Source organism: Manis javanica, chromosome 4, assembly GCF_040802235.1.
Source record: "Manis javanica isolate MJ-LG chromosome 4, MJ_LKY, whole genome shotgun sequence".
NCBI classification, from domain to species: Eukaryota; Metazoa; Chordata; class Mammalia; order Pholidota; family Manidae; genus Manis; species Manis javanica.
The window spans coordinates 84,394,304-84,414,356 of record NC_133159.1 but is presented as its reverse complement, the minus strand read 5'-3'; the positions used below and the strand labels follow the sequence as shown (position 1 = coordinate 84,414,356).

The 20,053-nt window shown below is 34.0% G+C and overlaps 1 protein-coding gene across 3 annotated transcripts in view; it reads right to left on the bottom strand.

The window, feature by feature from the left end:
* Positions 1–268: 268 nt before the first annotated feature.
* SNX7 (sorting nexin 7) overlaps positions 269–20,053 on the bottom strand; it is a 101,992-nt gene continuing 82,207 nt past the window's right edge. For 2 of the 3 annotated variants that reach the window (XM_037024452.2, XM_073234329.1), the window contains 2 exons: positions 18,764–18,916; positions 269–535 (listed from right to left, as the gene is read on the bottom strand). In XM_037024452.2, coding sequence (XP_036880347.1) covers positions 470–535; positions 18,764–18,916 — 219 coding nt within the window. In that variant the 3' untranslated portion in view covers positions 269–469. The remainder of the gene's footprint in view (positions 536–18,763; positions 18,917–20,053) is intronic. The other variant, XM_073234328.1, reaches the window with a different exon arrangement.

Genomic DNA, 20,053 nt, shown 5'->3' with positions numbered 1-20,053 from the left:
AATAGTATTTCAAGAGAAAATAATGATGAAATAAAAATGAATGCATACTGGCTAACATATGCTGAACTCATATTAGAATCTCCTTCAGAGGCTTGAGCTACTAGTAGAAAAAGAACACACCATGGCCAGTTATTTCATAATAAACTTTTTATTAAAACTGTATCTTTATAATATATTTAAAATGACATATTCCACAAATATTTAAGAAAAAAAAATTCTATATGTAATTGGCATACAAATTACATAATTAAACCAATGAAAACTAAGCTAAATATGTATGTGTATATATATATATATATATATCCAAATTCATACCAATTATCTGGAATACCTGAGTTTCATGTTATTGGTTTTCCAGATACTGCAAGACATTTTTGATCCACTTTATAAAAGACATGGGCCATCCAGAATTACTTTGGCTAGTGGAATAGATGCTGTCTCCCAAAGATCACACAGAAGCTCAATGGGATTAGGGCTCATCTTCCAAGTGGAGGTCAGTCTGCGATGCACAGAAGGACTCCCACGCAGCAAGGCACTGAATAATGGAAACACACCATGAGGACACCAGCTTTTACTTCACTGTCAGGGGTAAAAGGGTTAATAAATCCTTACATATCTGTTCCTAGAGCTATCTGCCATATTCCTCTCTCCCATCAGCTTGCCAGAGGTCTTGTCACATTCTATATATTTTAATTCTTAATGTGAGGTACTATTGCTAAATGAGGGGAAAACATTCAAAATATCAGCATGTATTAGTTTGCTAAAATAATCCAGTAGTCTCCATTGTTAATACAGAGGAAAAGATGGATCGTTTGGATCTGAGACAGCACTCATTAAGAATTTGGATGGAGGAGTGGTGATACAACCAGGCCTGGATCAGATGTGAATTCTCCTGCAGCAAATGTGAGTATGGGTAAGTTGGTTAATCTTTATTTAATAGTTTCTTCAGCTATAAATTATATTAATGAGAGTACTTAGCAAGAGGTGCAATTGTGAAAATTAAATGCACATAATCTGTATAAATATCTATGTGGAACTTTTGGGTACAAAGTGCTCAAAAATTAGCAATTATTATATTATGATCATCTGTAGGGACTAGGTGCTGAAACTTTTATCATTAATGTACCACAGAAAATGAAAAAGGATCAGAAGGGATTGGAGGCATGGGAACACATATAAATGTGGCCTGCTTCATGACTGTGCCTGGGACTGATCGTCCCAAAAGCCTAGTCAGTTATCTGTAGTTTATTTTTATTCATTTATTTTAATAGTTTGCTCATACTTAGGATTTTACTAAAACACATTTACTCTAATGTATATTCAGCTTGAGCTAAAATTGTTTAGGAAAGAAATCATGTTTTTTCTAAATGTGGACAGGTTACTATATACATGCATTTACTGATATACTCCAAAGCTGGACTGATTAACACTGGTTCACCAGCTTAAACATTTTTCATATCACTTCTTTTTCCTCTTTTTTATAGCTTTAACATGTCCATTTTTGATAACCAGTACTAAATGACACACCACAGATTTCCAAAACACTATAAAAAACTTAACCTTCTAAAGCTCTCAAATTATGTGTTTTGTTCCAAAAAGTATGTATGTGTGGAAAAGATGAAAGGTATATACAATACTTTTTCAAACTGAAGATTTAGAGCACAAGAATTTGGCATTTTTCCAAATCAGGTTTTTAATAAAGGAAATATCCTGTGAATTGATTATGAAATAGTCTCAAGAGCCTAGAAAACTAATATGGCCAGAATATATATTTGCATGAGTACAGTATAAAATACTGCTGAAAAACTTAATTGCCAAGTTAAAAAAAACACTGAGCAAATTAATGGGTGAAAATACTGTATATTTGATAATTATTTTGAAAGTCAGGCTTGGGATAAAATAGATCTCATAAGAATAATCAGTCTATTAAGAATTTAAGGGATATTTTTGCTGTAAGAAACTTTAGAAGGTAGTAGCCATCAGTACAATCCAAGAAACATAATTTTAGTCCCTGTAATGAATCAGTTTTAGGATTTTCCTTTACTCTGTGGTAAAGTATAAGCATTTCTATATCCTACTTCCTTAGATATGTAGTAATAATATCCATCTCATAAAGATGGAGAAATAACAAAATAAGGTAGGGATAAGGAAGGGCAGAGAAGCAGATAAGAGAGAAGAGAGGTAAGGTCAGGCAGCTACTACAGGGACCACAAAACAGTGACCTCTCCTCTTAGATGGTACAGCAGAAGCCTGATGTCTTTACAGATAAATGGATTTATCCCCATGAAAGGACATTAAAGGTAAATACCTCACATTTAGTATATTTTTAAACGTTTAGACCTTAAGTCATCTGTAACTGTCTAAACTGTACATGATTTGGAGGATGGAGGGTTGACATAAAACATCTATTCACTCAACAAATATTTTAGGGTTCTTATTATACCAGGCATTATAATAGGTTCTAGGGCACAGTTTCGACCTCAGAATTTATGATTTAGCAAGAAACACAGTAAGCAAATATAATCAAGTAAGGGTCTATGAAGTTTCAAGATATCATGGGAATATATAGTAATGGGATCTAATTAAGACTAGAGTGTGCTAACTAATGTTCCCTTACAGGAGTAAGCCCCATGAATTCCTGTGCATGTTTGTGTAAGGGCAATGTGATAAGAACATATAGTTTAGTGGTGAAGAACTCAGACTCAGGACTTCTGCTGCTGGTCCAGATGGTGTAATAGGAACCAGATACACTCTTCTGTTAAAACAGATGATTGACTGACTGAGCCAAGTCATAGGAAGTTTGTTCTCTGAACATAACGGCATTAAATTAGAAAACAGCCATAAAAAGCTGTATGGGAGTTCCTCAAAAAACTGAAATAGAAATACTGAACAACCCAGAAATTCACTTCTGAGAATTTGCCCAAAGAAAACAAAATCAATTTGAAAAGATATATGCTCTCCTATGTTTATCACATTATTTACAATAGCCAAAATATGGAAGCCAACTAACTGTCCATTAACAGATATATGGGTAACGAAGATGTGGTACATACACACAGGAGTATTACTGAGCCATAAAAGGAATGAAATCTTGCCATTTGTGACAACATGGGTGGATCTAAAGGGTAAATGAAATAAGCCAGACAGAGAAAGACAAATACCATATGATTTCACTTATAGGTGGAATCCAAAAAGCTAAATGAACAAACAAAATAGAAATAGACTCATAAATACAAGGAACAGACTGGTGGTTGCCATAGGGGAGGGGGTAGGGGATAGGTGAAATAGGTGAAGAGGAAAAAATGTAAGAATGTCTGATATTTTGAATTGGGTGATGATTACATGAGTGTACACACATGTCAAAATTCATCATTTGTATACTCAGATTTGTGCAGTTTATGTATGTATGTCCCTCAATAAAAAAATAATAAAAGACACCTGCAAATTCATCAAATATTTAATATCTAAACAGGATGCTTACATTACTCCATGTCAAAAAAGAAATTAGAAGGAAATTTAGAAAGTATTTTGAATTGAATGAAAATGAAAACACAACATATAAACATTTTGATATGCTACCAAAGCAGTACATATAGAGAAACTTAATAGTACTAAATGGCTACATTGGAAAAGATGAAAGGTATTAAATAAATGACTTCAGTTTTCATCTTAAAATCTAAAGAAGAACAAATAAAAACAAAGTGAACCAAATTAAAAAAAAACAGAAGAGATCAGAGTGGGAATTGATGAAAGGGAAAACAGAAAAACAACAGAGAAAAATCAATGAAACCAATACTGGATCTCTGAGAAGACTAATGAAATTGATAAACTTTTGCCATGATGATCATAAAAGGAGAGATGACACAAATGACAAAGTGTTAGGAATGAGAAAGTTGACATCACTTTGGATTCTACTGAAGGAAATATTATGAAAAACTTTATAACTATTCACTTGATGACTTAAATGAAATGAACCAATTCTTTAAAAAAGACACAAACTACCAAAACTCACTCCAGAAGAAACAGATAACCCAAACAAATCTTAATTTGTTGTTAAATATCTTCCCAGATAGAAAACTCCAGACCCAAGTGTCATCATTGGCAAATTCTATCAAACATTTAAGGAAGAAATCATATTAATCCTACACAAACTCTTCCAGAAAATTGAAGCCATATGAATGGTTTTAAATTTACCAAAACCAAAGACATTACAAGAGAAGAAAACTACAGACCAATATCCCTCATAAATATAGACACAAACATTCTAAACAAAATTTTGGCAAATCCAGCAACCTGTAGAACAAATTATCCTTATGGGGTTTATCCTAGGAATATAAGATTGATTACCATTTAAATATCAACCAATTGACTGCATTAAATGCAATATCATCTCAACAAAAAAGGCACTTTGAAATTACAGTGTCCATTCTATTTCTGATTTACAAGAAAAGTTTCAGGAAATTAGAAGAACTTCCACAGCCTAAGGGAGCATAGCTACAAAAAACCTACAGTTAACATCATATGCAGGCATGCGTTAAATATTAGCTGTTACTAGTATTTTATTTTCAATGCCAAGAAAAAAATTAAAATTCAGCTTTATAGAAACTCAAGAATTTCCTTCACCGAAGTTTGAGTATAAGAAGAAGGAAATATAAAAATGCCAAAATACAAATGACTTAAAAATCTATCCACAAGGTTCACAAAACAAGGAGAACTATTAACTGATACTGAAGGTCTGATAGAGAACAGAACATTGTACTAGAGCGCTCTAGGCTCTGCTGCATCCGTACAAAATCTACTACCTGGTAACCCTGCAGAGAAACCTAAAACAATCACTGCTTTCCAGAGATATCGTATCTTCTTGATAACCCTGCCAAACTATCATTTAAATAAACTTCTGAACATCCTCAAGGTAAAAACCAAAACGAAATGCTGAGCAGTCTGCTCTACTTAGAATTCCTGTTAAATAAGTGATCCAAATGCACCAAAGGTTGCATTAATCCTCTTGTGAAGAAACTTCTATTGTCATATTTTGTTTCAACTATCCTATCCCAGTTTAATAAATGTCTAAGGAAGATATTCAGTAGCCATCCATACTGGTTAATGTTGTGAATTAATTTCTTTTCCAAAATAATGTATTTTGAAATACAGATTACAGGACATGGACATAGAAAAACAACAGAAATAACATGACAACTGCTATATATAGATATGAATACTTGGTCAGGCATTATAATGGTTGTTAATTACACATCATGCTTCTTTAAACCTCTCATTGACAGTTATGAATCTTGTTTTACAGATGAAAAATGTGAGGTCCAAATGGTTAAGTATGTCTGTGATATTACAGAAGTGGTAAGTGGTATACTAGTATTTATTCATCAACAATGAAGAATGACCAATGTCTTGAATGATTGCCAGGGTACATTCAATTAGTCACTGGGCCATCAAGATGAGATATTTTTTCTTTTACAGTGTAGAAGGACAATTTTGGAAGGCGAGGTAGGTAAGGAAATGCATGTCTTCAGGAGCATCAGGCTGATCAAATTTCAGGAAACAGTATATAAGCAAATAGAGTGTGTGATAACAGATTCCTTACATACCTCTTAAAAATTATGTATTTTAAGGAGTACATATACTCTTTCAAAGACAACTGAGTTAATACATGCCAGAGATGCAGTAAGTGCTCAGTAAATGCAGATTACAGAGAAGGAATGTATTGAACTATGATGTAAATTTGCTGGGCATCATAAAAATTTCATTTTTAAATCTGAATTATCAATCAATCGACATTCTGGCTTCTATTGCTCTCTGAACTTGTCAATGTTAAGTTTTGCCATAAAGGCCTGACTTTCACTCAGGTTGCCGACCACTAATGTTTTCTGGGCCTACAAAGCTAAGGATTTGGCCCTGAACTATGTAGCTCCTAATGCTACCAGACCTCTTTTGGAATTGTGATAGCAGATTTTTCACTAAATAAACATGTTAACTGCCCCCTCCTGCCAATGTGTAATATTAACCTGCTACCTGATGTGTTGTACATTTATCTAATTAATGTCTATAAATCTAATTAAAAATATAAAAGATAATCTCTAACACTCTAAAACCTCTACTCTTTTCTTGCTTTTTTTTTTGAGTATGAAAAACTAAGCAAAAACTCAGAAAATGGATTGTTCATATCACATAGCTAAACAATTTAATTTAGTTCAGTATCTATTATGGCTGGGACTGTGATAATTGGAGGATATAAAGAATCATCAAAACAATAACAAAATCTCAAATCTCAGTGTGGGACTTGCTTATAATTGTAAATTATATTTCTTAAAATGATATTTCTGCTATTTGGCTCCTCATCGTTTTCTACCAGGGAATTCATGTTTTCTACTTTCAAATCATCACAATTAGTGAAGTGAGGTAATAGAGATCAAAATTAGAGTAACCGAAAATACCCAGCATCAGTGTTGGCCTGACTTTTAATAGTTCCATCGACTCATTCTAGCTTTAGATTCTCATCTTATCATCAGAGAATCAACAGCAGGAATTCCACTGAGTTGAATAATGTCATAATTTTCTATACCTATTGTTTTATTTGTTACATTTGTGAAATCAAGTAGTTGCATCTTAAAGTTAAGAAAACTGCAATCCAGAGTCCAGCACTCTTCTCCAGCACCCATGCTTCTCACTAAAATAAAAGCAAACCAATACACATGCTTCACCTGCTACCAGGCAGGATGTTGGTGACCAGAAAGCAAGTGTATCACAAATCCTTGTTAACTGAGAATCCAGTGCCTCTTTTCCCAGCTGGCTCCAGCTTAGTCACAGGCCACAAAGGGTAGCTTCTCTTTGAAGGGCAGCACTGGGAAACAAAGCCATACATACAGTTTGGAAGGTGAGCCGAACTGTTTGGAAGGGAAAGAGACCCAACAGGTAAACCTAAGCCCTTTTGTCCCTACTCACATGCTAAAAACTGTTCAAATATGCAGACAGAATAGAAACCAAGTTTTAATACCAAAACTAGTTTTGAAAGTAAATCTCTTGCTACTTCAGCAAAGTGGCAGTGTTATCTTGCCATGAGAAAAGGTCTCTTCAGTCCTCATAAGTGGGAGTGATCCCACACCGTGTGACTCAGTTTTCTAAACAATGAATGACAAAACTGGTGTCTGTATATACACAACACAGTGTTCAATGGAGCCTCCACATTGAAGAATCAATACTTTCTCAAGCTGGTGGGATATGGTGAGGTTTTGTTCCACAATTTCAGGCAACTCTCTTCACCTTTCGGCGCCTGTAAGGACTATGGGTGTCCATTAAGTTTCATTCTAGAATAAAAAGTGAAGGTTTCCAGGGGCTAATTTTGGCCAACACCATATTGGCAAATTAGATCATATGTGATTTTGTCAAGTATGCTTTGCTCTGCTTGGCTTGACTCTACATGGAAATGCAACAAACATAAATTTTACCTCTCCCCTCAGTATTTGGTATTTATAAAATAATTATCATTATAAACAATTTCCAAAGAGAAGATACATAAATAATTGAGAAATATTTACAATTATTACTATTGCTACTATTATTACTAGTAATTTACATTTACTGAAACCTTATTATGTGCTAGGTACTGAGTTAAGGACTTCACATATATTTTATCTATCTATCAGCTTTGAAACTTATTTTCAATACTGGCAATTTAAGGCTCATGTAAAATAAGTAGTGGCTTAAGGGATAAGGTAGTTGAGACTCCTGGAAAGATATTTACAAATAGGAAAATTATCTATTTTCAGTGACTCACTGAGAATATTAAATTTGCTTCTGGGCTCACTTTCCATTTTTCTTTATTCCATTACATATATACCTACATACCGATGCATGTATGTATATATTTTAATACCCAAATAACTCTACAATGTAGGTACTATTATTTTCAGCACTTTGTAGATGAGGAAACTGAGGTTGCCTAGAATAAAGAGAAGTCTTTACGGTCTCTCAGCTCCAAGTCACAAGTGATCCCTGTGTCAAGCCCATGCTTTCAGACACCATGTGACAGGAGAGCACAGAGTCTGGTATCTCCACAGGTAATGCTACCAATCACCCTGTTGAGGGAACAGTTAACAGAAGGTTCAGTTTCATCTAAGCTATCACGTAAGTCAAATTAATAAAATCATGTCTATACATCTCTATGATAATAAGATACATAAATTTACTTAAAACAGCAATGATACCTATTATTATAAAATGTGATAAAAGCCAAACCTTACTATAAATTTCCTTTAAAAATAGAAATTTCCATTGCAAACCACTAATCTAAAAGTGTCTTTTAGACAATATGGTGATAATTCCATCTTTCTTAATAAACTAAAAAAGAGAAATGTTGACTGAGTGTCCTCTAAGTATTTTAATGCTTTCTCAAATTATCTTAGGCACAAATGGCATCACTTACATTTGAGGAAACAATGAAGCTCAAATATGTAAATATCTCCATAACAAGTCAATAACATTGAAAAATAAATTACATTATAAAAAATGTAGGTCACGCAGTTGTGTAATAACATTTTAGTAACTGATTTTTATCACATAAACATAAGACTCAAAACAGTAAAAACTATCAGGAGCTGCACATTTTAGAATTGTAAAACGTAATCAATTCAGAAAGAAATTAAGAGCTGATGCTGCAAGAGGAAAGTAACCTCTATTATTTTGCTTTAGCTCAAAATTATTCTCTAAATTTCATTTTTGGAGAAGTCTACATTCAGCTTCTAAGAATCACAGCCAATTTATACTTTTAGAAATATCAGTAACTTTAAAAATAACAGGATTTGCATATTTTTATAAAAATCACTTTTACATATCTCTCGAATATAAATAATAAGTTTGCATTTGTAAATACTGCAAATACTTAAATGACTGCAACAGGGTTCACGCAAAAGGACTCATTAGCTACAAACGCCATCTTGTGGTCCATTTTGTTATTATTTTGTCGTACAAGTCCAGATCTCCAACTCAAGATCTGCTAGAGATAGAAAGAGCCCGGGATGTAATTTATTCATTTTCTCTCATTTTCACATGTGGAAAAACTGGGGGCTAAAAAGATCTAATACACTGAAAATCTTCTAGGAAGAATTAATACAGGAGCCAAAACATGAATTCAAATCTTTTCAACTCTTACTTTTCTGTACCTTATCATCACTGTTTTTGACTAATAACAAGCTAATTATATGAAGTTTGTCCAGTTTAGTACTAGACACTTCAAACACTAAGCTTATCTGTGTTTATTTAACCACATACATTCTGAAAGTACAGCAAACTATAAAGAGCACATTTACCTTTGGATTATTAAAAAATTATCAAGGCATTGCTATAATGTTTAAGTACATTATTTTAAAGCATTTCATATTTTCTAATTTAATTTTCCTTAAGACCTGTGAGGGGTTGAGGGGTGTCTGTGGGTGGGGAGTGGGGGAAGGGGAGAACTATCAATACCTCTATTTGACAGGTTAGAAAACTGGGTATAGAGAAGACATGATCAAGATTTTACAGTTGGCTAGTGGCAGACATCATGGCTTTTTTCATCAGCATACCCACCTTCTTTTTTCAAGATGTTGTATCATGAGGTATATGCATGTGCATGTGTGTGATTTAAACAATTTCATCTTTTTCTTTAAAGGAACTATTATATTGGCCCATTGTGTATCACCTCTCAATTATGAAGCACAATAAAATGAAAGTCTTGATTCAGAAACTAGGTGTTTTAAGAAATTATTTCATTAAAATATGTAGTATCATATTCAAACCCTTGCTTATTTTAAAAAAAGGACAAATGTATCTAATCCAAAGGATGGGAAGAGGCACTAACTGTCCATGCTATGGCATAACTGCCCATTTCATACTTTAACTCAGCTCCATTTGTATAATTGAGAAATAATTATATATGAGAATGTAAGAGATTGGTGAGAATATTTTAATAGAAGTTTTAAGAAAGCAGAAACCTGTGAAACAAAAATCTTTATAGTTTTTATGAAATGTAATAAAAGATGTCCACAATTACATGAAAACATCAACTATAGTTATGGCTTTGAATATACAATTCAGAACAGAAATAATCACTTAATAAAATGAACAGAATAGCTAACTGCATACTACTTTAGAGTTCTAAAAATGTTAGAAGCAAGCAAAAATCATACTCTGCTGCATTTAGACTGATTTCTATAATTATGCTTATATACTTCATACAATACTTGAATATTAAATAGACTATACACTTTTAAATGAGAAAGGACACCATGAGCTTACTTATCACATACTAATCCTGCAAGAAGAAATGCTGATCTTATCTAGTATATCATGGAACATAATTTGGGAGACCTTGGGTAATTATTTTGATCTTTAAAGTAATTCTAGTTAAAGTGTGGGCTGATGCCCAGTCCATAAATTGTTTATTACAGATTCACAAAATTTTGTCCAGTCTTTGTGGTAATTTCATGTGGTATGAGCTGCAGACTGGTCATGCAGGAGGATCACTTAATGATCCTTAGCAGATAGAAAGAAAATGACATGTTCTTCACCACAGTTAATTTGAGAAGCACTTCTCTAAATTTCCTTCTGTTTTCTAAGAGTTGGTTCAAGTCTTAGACTTACCGTAGGTGAAATCTTAACATACCCTTTCTACAGGCTGAAGAGAATCTTGCCGAAAGATAATTTTGGCTTGGGGATAAGCATTCCTTTGGGGACAAAAAATACAGGAAGTACTTGGAATATGAAAGCAGGGCCTTGTCATCCAGTGGAGGATAGTATTTGCCTTCTTATTTGCTATAGTAGGGGAGCATTCACCTGTATCATTGAAAGGCTTTATCAAATTATTAAGGTGTAAATTCAAAAGGGGGTTGACTACAACAGAGCAGCCTCTTAAGCCACGTGGAGTTGAAATTTACTCTGTCAAGAGCTCATGGCTACCTAAACTTCTTGAGATGATTTTACAATAAAGGCTCTAAGCATTAGAAGATAATCTTCCTATCAGTTCCCTACATGTTTTCTAGAGAATATTTCAGGGATTTATTCCATAAATGGCTTCTGCAAGCAAATAAATCTGAGACATTAAACAAAGGTATAAAGTTCTTTTTTTTTCTAAAAAGTTTCTTAGAAATTTAAATGTGCATTGCCCACCCTCTCTAATAAGGTACAAGAGTACAATCTAGGTGGAAGGCACCTGGCCATCAAGCTGCCACAACCAATGATAGCCAATCAATGGAAGGAAATGATTGTATGATCAACTATTTTTCCAAATATACAATTATTAGAAACCCAAAGAACTGTGCCCGGGGACTTCCTCTGAAATTTATAATAGTCAATTTAATAAATTGCTTATAAAATGTCATTAGCGTAGATTTCCCTCTGCTTGCAATTTTCACCTCTTCACTTACCCAAGATTCCTGGTAGAACCTATCAAACTGAGAATGCAGCTTCCCAACCTCTGTCGTTGTTAAAGATGGCCCCTCCAATCAGCCAATAATAAAAGAACTTAATAGCCTTTACTAAGCAGTCAAAACAAATGTATATGGCATAGACAGTATAAAGGACAAGATTAATAATTAAATAGCAAACAGAGTTGGTCTCTTAACTAAAAATACAAAGGGGAGAAAATCTGAGGTATTCAATGGATGGCCACTTAATGGCATTATGAAAAAGAAAACATGGTATTTTCCTTTTGATGATGACCACCCCTAAATAAATTGGATGACCTATAGAAAAGTGGTGTGTATTTGCTAATTTGCTGTATTTCCTAATTCAGGCCTCCAGTGATTAAGAAAGTGGATAATGTGGACAGAAAATGCAACCAATTGGAAAATTTAATTGGTATAAAAATGTTTAGGCTGAATAAGTACTAAGCATTTTAGTCTTCCAAGCTGGTGTGTTTGCTTTCCAGGAAATCTAGCCTACACATAATGGGAATTCTATTCAATCCTAGGGTGTTTAATATAGTTCTGAAACATTCCTCAAACAGTTCCAAAGATACGAACAGCTCTTTTCTGAACCATCTGGAAATCTATCTTCCTGGGTTCTGGAGATTAGGTCAGGTACCAGCTTTTAGTAAGTTATGAGGCACAATTGTAAAAAAAAAAGTGCCCTGATATGGATTAAAAATCCCTCTCCTCGATAACTCTGAATTATTCCAACTTTAGCCAACTTCTTTGTTCTTTTGATTAGGAGAGTTGAGACATATTAAAGAAAGTATCTGATCACTCAGTTTCATCCTATGAAATTGTCAATACAAAAAAAAATAATTTAAATGGTTCAATACAGACTATCTATTAAGCCTCTGTCACAACATTTCAAAAGAAAGCCTAAAACTACCTGCCAGTCCTTGAGATCAAAACCATACTAACTCGGTCCGGGTGAATCCTCTACCTCTTCCATCCTCTCTAAAAGGCTGTTCACAAGAGTTGAACAGTATTTGGTGATTGCATATGGTGTGTATCAGAAATTACAGAGGTTGACTATTTTGGAAACATATGTCATTGTTGTAGTATTCCCTAAAATCCTCTCTGGAGCTAATTTTAATGTTCACCTAGTAAAGAAAAATGGCCTGAATTTCTCCTGGGTGAGCAGAAGTTAGTGAATCTTCCTTAGTATGTAAGTCAGTTTAGAATTAAGGGCTTCAGCTAGGGCTTTGTAAACACTAATTTGGGGCTGGTAAAGGAAAGGTTTCACAATACTCATTGGAAAAAGGAATACACCCAACCTTCCCTTTTTATGGAAATGGATAGCTGTTGTTTTGTTATCTCTTCAAATATATTGGATTTTAGTTACTGTTTCTTTATATTTTCATATATCTTTCAACTTACACTTTCATTCTTCTTGATGGTGAGAACAGGAATGAAATAGAAATGAAGTAATTTTGTTTTCTGTTTCCATAACATGGTTTCCACTAGAGATTCACTTCACTAATTTATTAGAGCCTATAATTCCTAACTGTACTGCTTCCAAAAGCAGCTCATCACACCCACTTCCATTTAACTTTGTTATTATTTGGAAGCCATTCACTTGTTTTTTTCCAAAAACCTTACTTTTTCCTAAAATGTGCCCTCCTGGACACTGTTTCTTCTGTATTCATCTCTGATTGCATCTCTCTTTATGTCTAAGCCTTTCATAGTCCCTGGTCCTCAGGCGTAATCAGATTCTTTAACTGTTTCACTCTCTTTACTTTTTAGAATTGTTCCTTTCTCTTCTGTCATATTCTCTTTTTGAATCTATGACTTAAAAATTTTAACTTTTCTGTAATTTTTTTAAACCACTTTTCCAAATTCTAGGGAATAAGACAGAATGGCCAGGGTTCCTTCTTTTGCTTTACCTCCCAGATTTTGAAAATGTGACTTTCTTCCCAGGTTTGTCATGTTTTATAACAGTTTTTCTTTGTTGGATGGAATTCAGTCTAGGGAATCTATTCTCTCTCATTGCTGTTTAATTCATATAGATGAGCAGTTTTTTAAAACAGAGTGAAGCTGTGAGCAGAAATCTAAATGCCATCTATCAGAAACTTGCTTAGCTGACAGTTCATAATCACTATCAGTAGAGATTAACCTCATAAAGTCACAGTGCTTGGGGGCTATTTTTACTTGGACCAGGGTTTTTAAACTATTTACAAAACTTACTTAATATTCTGAAGCATGCAGTGCATCACTGAACTTGCACAATTCTTTCACTAGAATTCATTTTACCATCCCCAAAATAACAAGGAATACGTTTGTTTATACATAAATTCAACTATACTTGAAGAACTTCTAGGATATTCAGTGCTCATCCATTACTTACTTTGTGAAAGGACTGATACTCTATTTTGTTTTAATTTCTCTAATTTGTAAAGGGTCGTTAAATAGTTGGACTTAGATTTTAGGAAAAGCATTAGTGATATTATCCATTTGGCTAGATGGTATACCCTTCCAAAGATTTTCTCCTTTCTTCATTTATCTTCCAGAAAATATCCTATGCTATAATTGTTCTGCTTTCTAGATTTCCATGTAGATACCTATATTTGTATTATTCAGTAATGACAGAAGCCTTCTGCAAAAGTCTGCTCATTATAATTCAAGTAAATAAAACTAATGTAAATACTCTTCCATTAAAAAATTAGTATATTGTAAAGCTGTATTAATCAAGTAAAAAATATATATACTTATTATTCTTCCCTAATAAACTGTAACCTACTAATGGCAAGATTTAACTTTGAATCTGGATTCTTCATAGTGCTTAGCACAGGGTTTTGATGCTAATAGAATCTTAAATGAATGATTTTACATGAGGCAACTGACATTCTCAAATAAGATTGATAGCATTTGAAGTGCAGTGACCTCTGACCTGGTTATTTCTTGACATTCTTATCAAGAAAGTTGTTAAAGTTTAATACTCACAATTATTTTTTAAAGTATTATTTATGAAAGCAAAAAAATATAAAAGCTCAATTATTAGTAGTTCTCTTTGCTAAAAAAGGTATTTAATATGAAGCATTAAATGAAGATTACGTCATTATGTGGCAAAGTATTCAAACAGATGAAAAATACGGAACTCAAAATAATATCTAACCATGATACAAAATATAATCATATTTTTATGTTGATATACTCAGAAAGCTATGTAGAAATTTATAAATATGTTGATGTGAACATAGCAAATTATTTTTCTATACATGTCGTTAAATGTACCACTCTCTAGGAGAAAAGGCTACGGGCATTATTTATTTCTTCTTTATGTGTTAGTGTACTTAGCTTTTGTTGTTTTTGTTTGTAGTTCACATGTATTAATTTCACAACCAGGAAAATAAGGCCATGAAAAAAGAATTCCATATATTAACTAATAATTCTAAAATAAAATGTGCAAAGGAAAAAAACATATTTTGGTATGGTATTCACTTAAATATGAAGTACTTTTTAACAAAAGCTAACATTATGTGAGCTTTTCACGATTATGGTATTAAAATTCAACTATTGAAGTGTATATTCTTTCAGTGTGTAATACCTACTAAGGATCACTTCCTTTCAAATCTCTTCACCATAACCAGAATCATCATCATTATCAGCAGCAACAAACACAGATACTTTTGTCCTACCATTAGAAAACATTCATACATTTCACCCAGTGTGTCATAGTTTATCATTTTAGCATCCATACACATTTTAACTGGAAATCATTTTCTTTGGTTATTTGACTATTAATATACTTTGAAATTATCCACCCTTCGTCACTGGACTTTTGGTTTTCTTGTTCTGCTATATTAATTTTTTTAAGAAGATTCAAATTTATTCTTAATTGTTGGCCACATAGGACAAAAAAGGGAATAAGTGCATTTTACCTATTCAAAGTTTGTTTAGAGATACATGTTTTACACTTGGTGTCAACTGCCTCCAAGTAAATTCACACATCTAAGTACATTTCAATATGACAATAACTAGCTTCTCATGTGGACCTATACTTCCTATTTATAATCCGATTTTTTCTCTGTCACTTTGAAATTTAAATTTTAGGTAATAAACAAGCTGTGACCATTTCACTTCATAAAAGTAAGTCCAAAGGCAAATGTTTTTACTCGACTTCATCTATCACACTATAAACAAATCCCTTTGGAGATTTAGCTTTGCAAATATTAATGAAAAAAGAAGTATTTCCATAAGAATGTGATTAAACTAAAAAGGAATGGAAAGATTCTGGCAACACTTCACTTCTCTATATAGCTGAAATATTCTGAAGTTTACAGATAACAGCAGACTGTCCCTGTTTCAAGACACACAGTCTGTGTGCTAATTAGGAAGCCTTGATTATTTAAGGGCTCCAACTTCCTGATTATGCTCGGGCCAATGTGCCATAGTTAAAAGTTTTTCACTCAGGAAAAGAAAAATAAAAACAACAAACAACCAGAGCTGTAGGGGTCTTCTGAAGTCATATTAAAGAAAACCAATGATTCCTCTTAATTTATACATCGAAGATATAGTACACTTGATACATTTTTAGTAACACCTAGAAATTTACTTGGAGGAAAGAGTTAATACCATACTGATATAAACTGCTGTGAAAAACACAACTTGCAATATGGCAGTATGGCAATAATGATGCCAATTTAACTGTTTTGAGCATAACAGTTTTCATATAAACTGAATTCAATCTATGAAAATGACAAAAATATGTATTTATATGAGAGGTACAGTCAAAACCCAAATAACTTAATTGGAGTTCAATGGAATTCATATAAACATTTTCTCTTAAAAAAATAAAAAGTCCAAACTGAGAAAAGCTTGCAGACCTGATCATTTAAAGGAAAATATGGTAGGTACATTTGTCACATGATTTGTATACCTAATATACTTACATTTTATAATCATAATCACTTATAGTATACTGCATATTCTAATTTTCAAAGCATTGTGTTATAAATTATTTCATTTGATGTCATAAAAAATCCTTAACATCAGCATGGACAGGTTCTATTGCAAAGGAGAGATAAAGTTATTTCTATGGATTTAAATGGTTAAGTGGTAATAAAGTCTATGTTAGTAAATGTGCTTTATTCAACAGAAATATTTTAAATGCTTTAAAGTGTGAGATTTATGAGAAATTCCTTTTAGATACTTGAATTTACCTAAGGCTGTTAATGTGAATAAAAAATTAAGGAAAGAGAGAAAATGATCTTTCCAACCCAACCTATATAAAAGAAAAAAAACAAAACCACTTGAATCTGTCCATCAATCTCTAGCCCATTGTCATGGAGTCCCTGTCAGTTCACATCTCTGTCTTTGTTGCTGAAAGTTCCCTAACTAGTCTCATCATGTCCAGTTTTGTTCCACTGTGACCCATATACAGCCAGAGTGATCTTTCTAAAAGGCAAGTTTAATTTATGTATCACTTCCCTGACATCTCTTCAATGCTATTTCTCATTTCCCTAAGAATGAAAAATAAAAGACTAAACATAGGGCCCTCTTTAGTCTAATGGGGTTCTGCACACAATACTGCACAATATGCACCTTGGCATATTGAATAATATAAGCTGAAGGAGGTTGAGAATATGGCAGAGGCAGAAGGGTCACCTTGACCTTCCCCCAACCCATATCCCTGAAGCAGGTGATGAAGCCCTCACTGAAGAGGTCCTTACACCCAGAGGAAGCAAGCATCCTTATATCCAAGATGGGGGAACCAGGAAAACTCCAAACAAGCTTTTCTAAGTTTCCATGAGTTTGTTACACTTACCTCATACTCCTCACCTCATATTTACATGACTGCCCACCTTCCATCAAACTTAACATCAAAATACTCAGCTGTTTCTTTCAACCTGAACTTCCTTATGAAGGTGCCCATGTCACACAGAACTGACATTAGGTCAATTTGCAGGCTTTTCTCCTGTTAGTGCACCTTTGCCAGTCTAATTTTCAGACCTAGTCGGAAATTCTAAGATGGTTGAGGAAAACTTTCTCCCCTCTACATGCCTCATTTTGCAACTCAGCACTGCCTCCATTCCTCTGTCCTCCAAACAAAGAGCTTCAGCTACCTGAACATGTTCTGTCTCACTTCTGGGCTTCTGTGCATGTATTTGCTCTGCCTGGAACATTCTCACATCTTTATCTGGCTATTGTTTATTCACCATTCAGATCTGAAACATACCCTCTGAGGAACCTTCCTCATTCCTTCTAGATTAGGTTAGATATCCCTGTGAAGCCTTTCTGCCCTGGAACCTATAGTTTTTTGTAATCTTTTGTTTTCATTGACTCTTTCCCTCCCTGGCTGTAACTACGTGAGAAAGACACTGCACTTGTTCTGTGTCCTGTGGTCCCGCTAGGGTCACCCGGCCAGTGTCTGGCAGCAGCCAGGCTGAAGCAAATCCTGTTGAATGAAACATTTACTTTCAAAACATGTAATATTTTAGTTGAAAGTACCTTTAAACTGACAAGCACTACAAACTATAGATCATAAAGTAATGTTCTTCAATGTATCAATTTCATGTAGTCATTAATTCAGCCAGAAGTAAGGTTAAAGATGTATGTTTAAAATACACATTCTAGGAAAAGCATGTTTAGAATATGCTGGATGAAGCAAGTGATAGTATAAAATTTATTTAAAATGATAACCACATTGAGGATCTATTAGTTGTAAAAAGATAACAAATAATCACTAGAAAGCGAAATAACGACTAGGCTCTTCCCTGAACTACTGAAAAGCCCACAACTGAACTAAACTAAACTGACCTAAAAAAATTAATCAATAAAATGAATAGAAGAGGATGCTCCTTTGTTGGTTTTTTGAATAGCTACAGAAGGCAAGGCGGGGAACATTAGGTACCATCCCTGAAGTGATTTTCTACTCATTCAAACCTGCGTTCCTTCCCTTACTTTGAAAAACCTGTATCATATAAGAAAGGGAGAGGAAGAGGAAATAAGACAGGGGAACATTAGGAAGTGCCATCAAGTGCTTTTGAGGAATTCCAGTTTTTCCAAAACAAGAATCTGAGGGGAAAATAAAACAAAATTCTTGCTCACATCAAGCTCAGCTCATATGAGGCACTGGGGGCAACGCTAAGGACAGCCTGTCACCCTTCCTACACACAAACACATTTGTCTTGGTGGGTGGCCTCAGCATTATTCTGTTAACTGGCGACTTCACTGGCACTAGGCCCCACAGAGGCTTTTGTATGTGACACTTGGTTCCTTAACAGACTCTCCCAGCACAGGACAGATAGAAGGAAAAGAGAGGGTAACTTCTTCGAAGTGAAGCAGTACCGCATTCCACTGATCACCTGTTCATAATAGTGGATACTCTCCTCAGCCATATCTGTAAACGCTGATCTGATATCATTATGCATATTTTGTTTCCATCTTTCCCAATCTGCTTTCAGGGCATTATTAGCGCATTCCACTTTATCTTCGAGTTTTCCAATCTCTTCTACAAGCTGAAATAGATCACAAAGGAGATAAATTGAGCTATGTATTCTTACCACTAACTGAACTCATCAAATCTAAGCTGAACATTTTATCAAACAGCTTAGGAATAATTCTTTTCTTTTTAATATCCAGTATTTATTATTTGTACTAATTAGTGAACATAAAGCCACTGGATTCAGTCAGACGTTGAATAGAGTTCTACAATCTGCCACCAATTGGCACTTAACTCTAAGACTTTCAAACCTTGGCTTCAGTCTCCTTATTTATAAAACAAAGGAAATTGAATTATGTTGTCTCAAAATTCTTTTGCCTAACACTCTCATTACCACTATTGTTCGTGGTGATAATATTTATGTTAAAAAATATTACTATTTCATTCACTTCAGCTTCCGATTCCTGGTCTTCATTTTTCAATTGTTTTTAGCAGAAAGCTCAATTAACTGACATGTTTTAACATCCATACAGACTATGCAGTCTGACCTGGAGGCCTGGAGGATTAACTTGCCAAATTTCACTCACCTGGTAACAGAGGCAAACTTATACCTCAAGACACCTGACACCTTATCTGTGCTCCCCTGGACAGGCTTAGTGTGGTATTTACACCTCCTCGCAACCTCATCCACCAACCTTTAAACATCTAATCAATTTACTGTTTTATATTTGGAATACTGATGTATTTATATATTTACATATATTTTATACACACATATGTGTTTATACAGCCAGCATATATTTGTTAAGTGACATCTCTGTACCAGGCACTCTTCTAGAATTCACAGATTTAGCAGCGAAGACAATAGACAAAAAAATCTCTTTTGCAAGAGTTTATACTCCACTGTCGAATGCAAACCATAAACAAGGTAAGTGAAATGGGGACTCTCAATTGATAATAAATGCTAAGAAGAAAAATAAAGGTAAACAGGGAATATTAGGATCATGCAATTTTAGATAAGATGACAGGGGAAAGTGTAAATAAGAAAGTGTCATTTGCATTAATGTCTGCAGTTGATGTGAGAGTGGACAACAGGGTTCTCAGTAGGAAAATCACTCCTTGCTGAGGAAACAGGGCAATGGCCCAGAGGTGGAAGCATGCTTAGATGGTTCCAGAACAAGATCAGCACGGCTGTGGCATGTAGCAGAGTCAA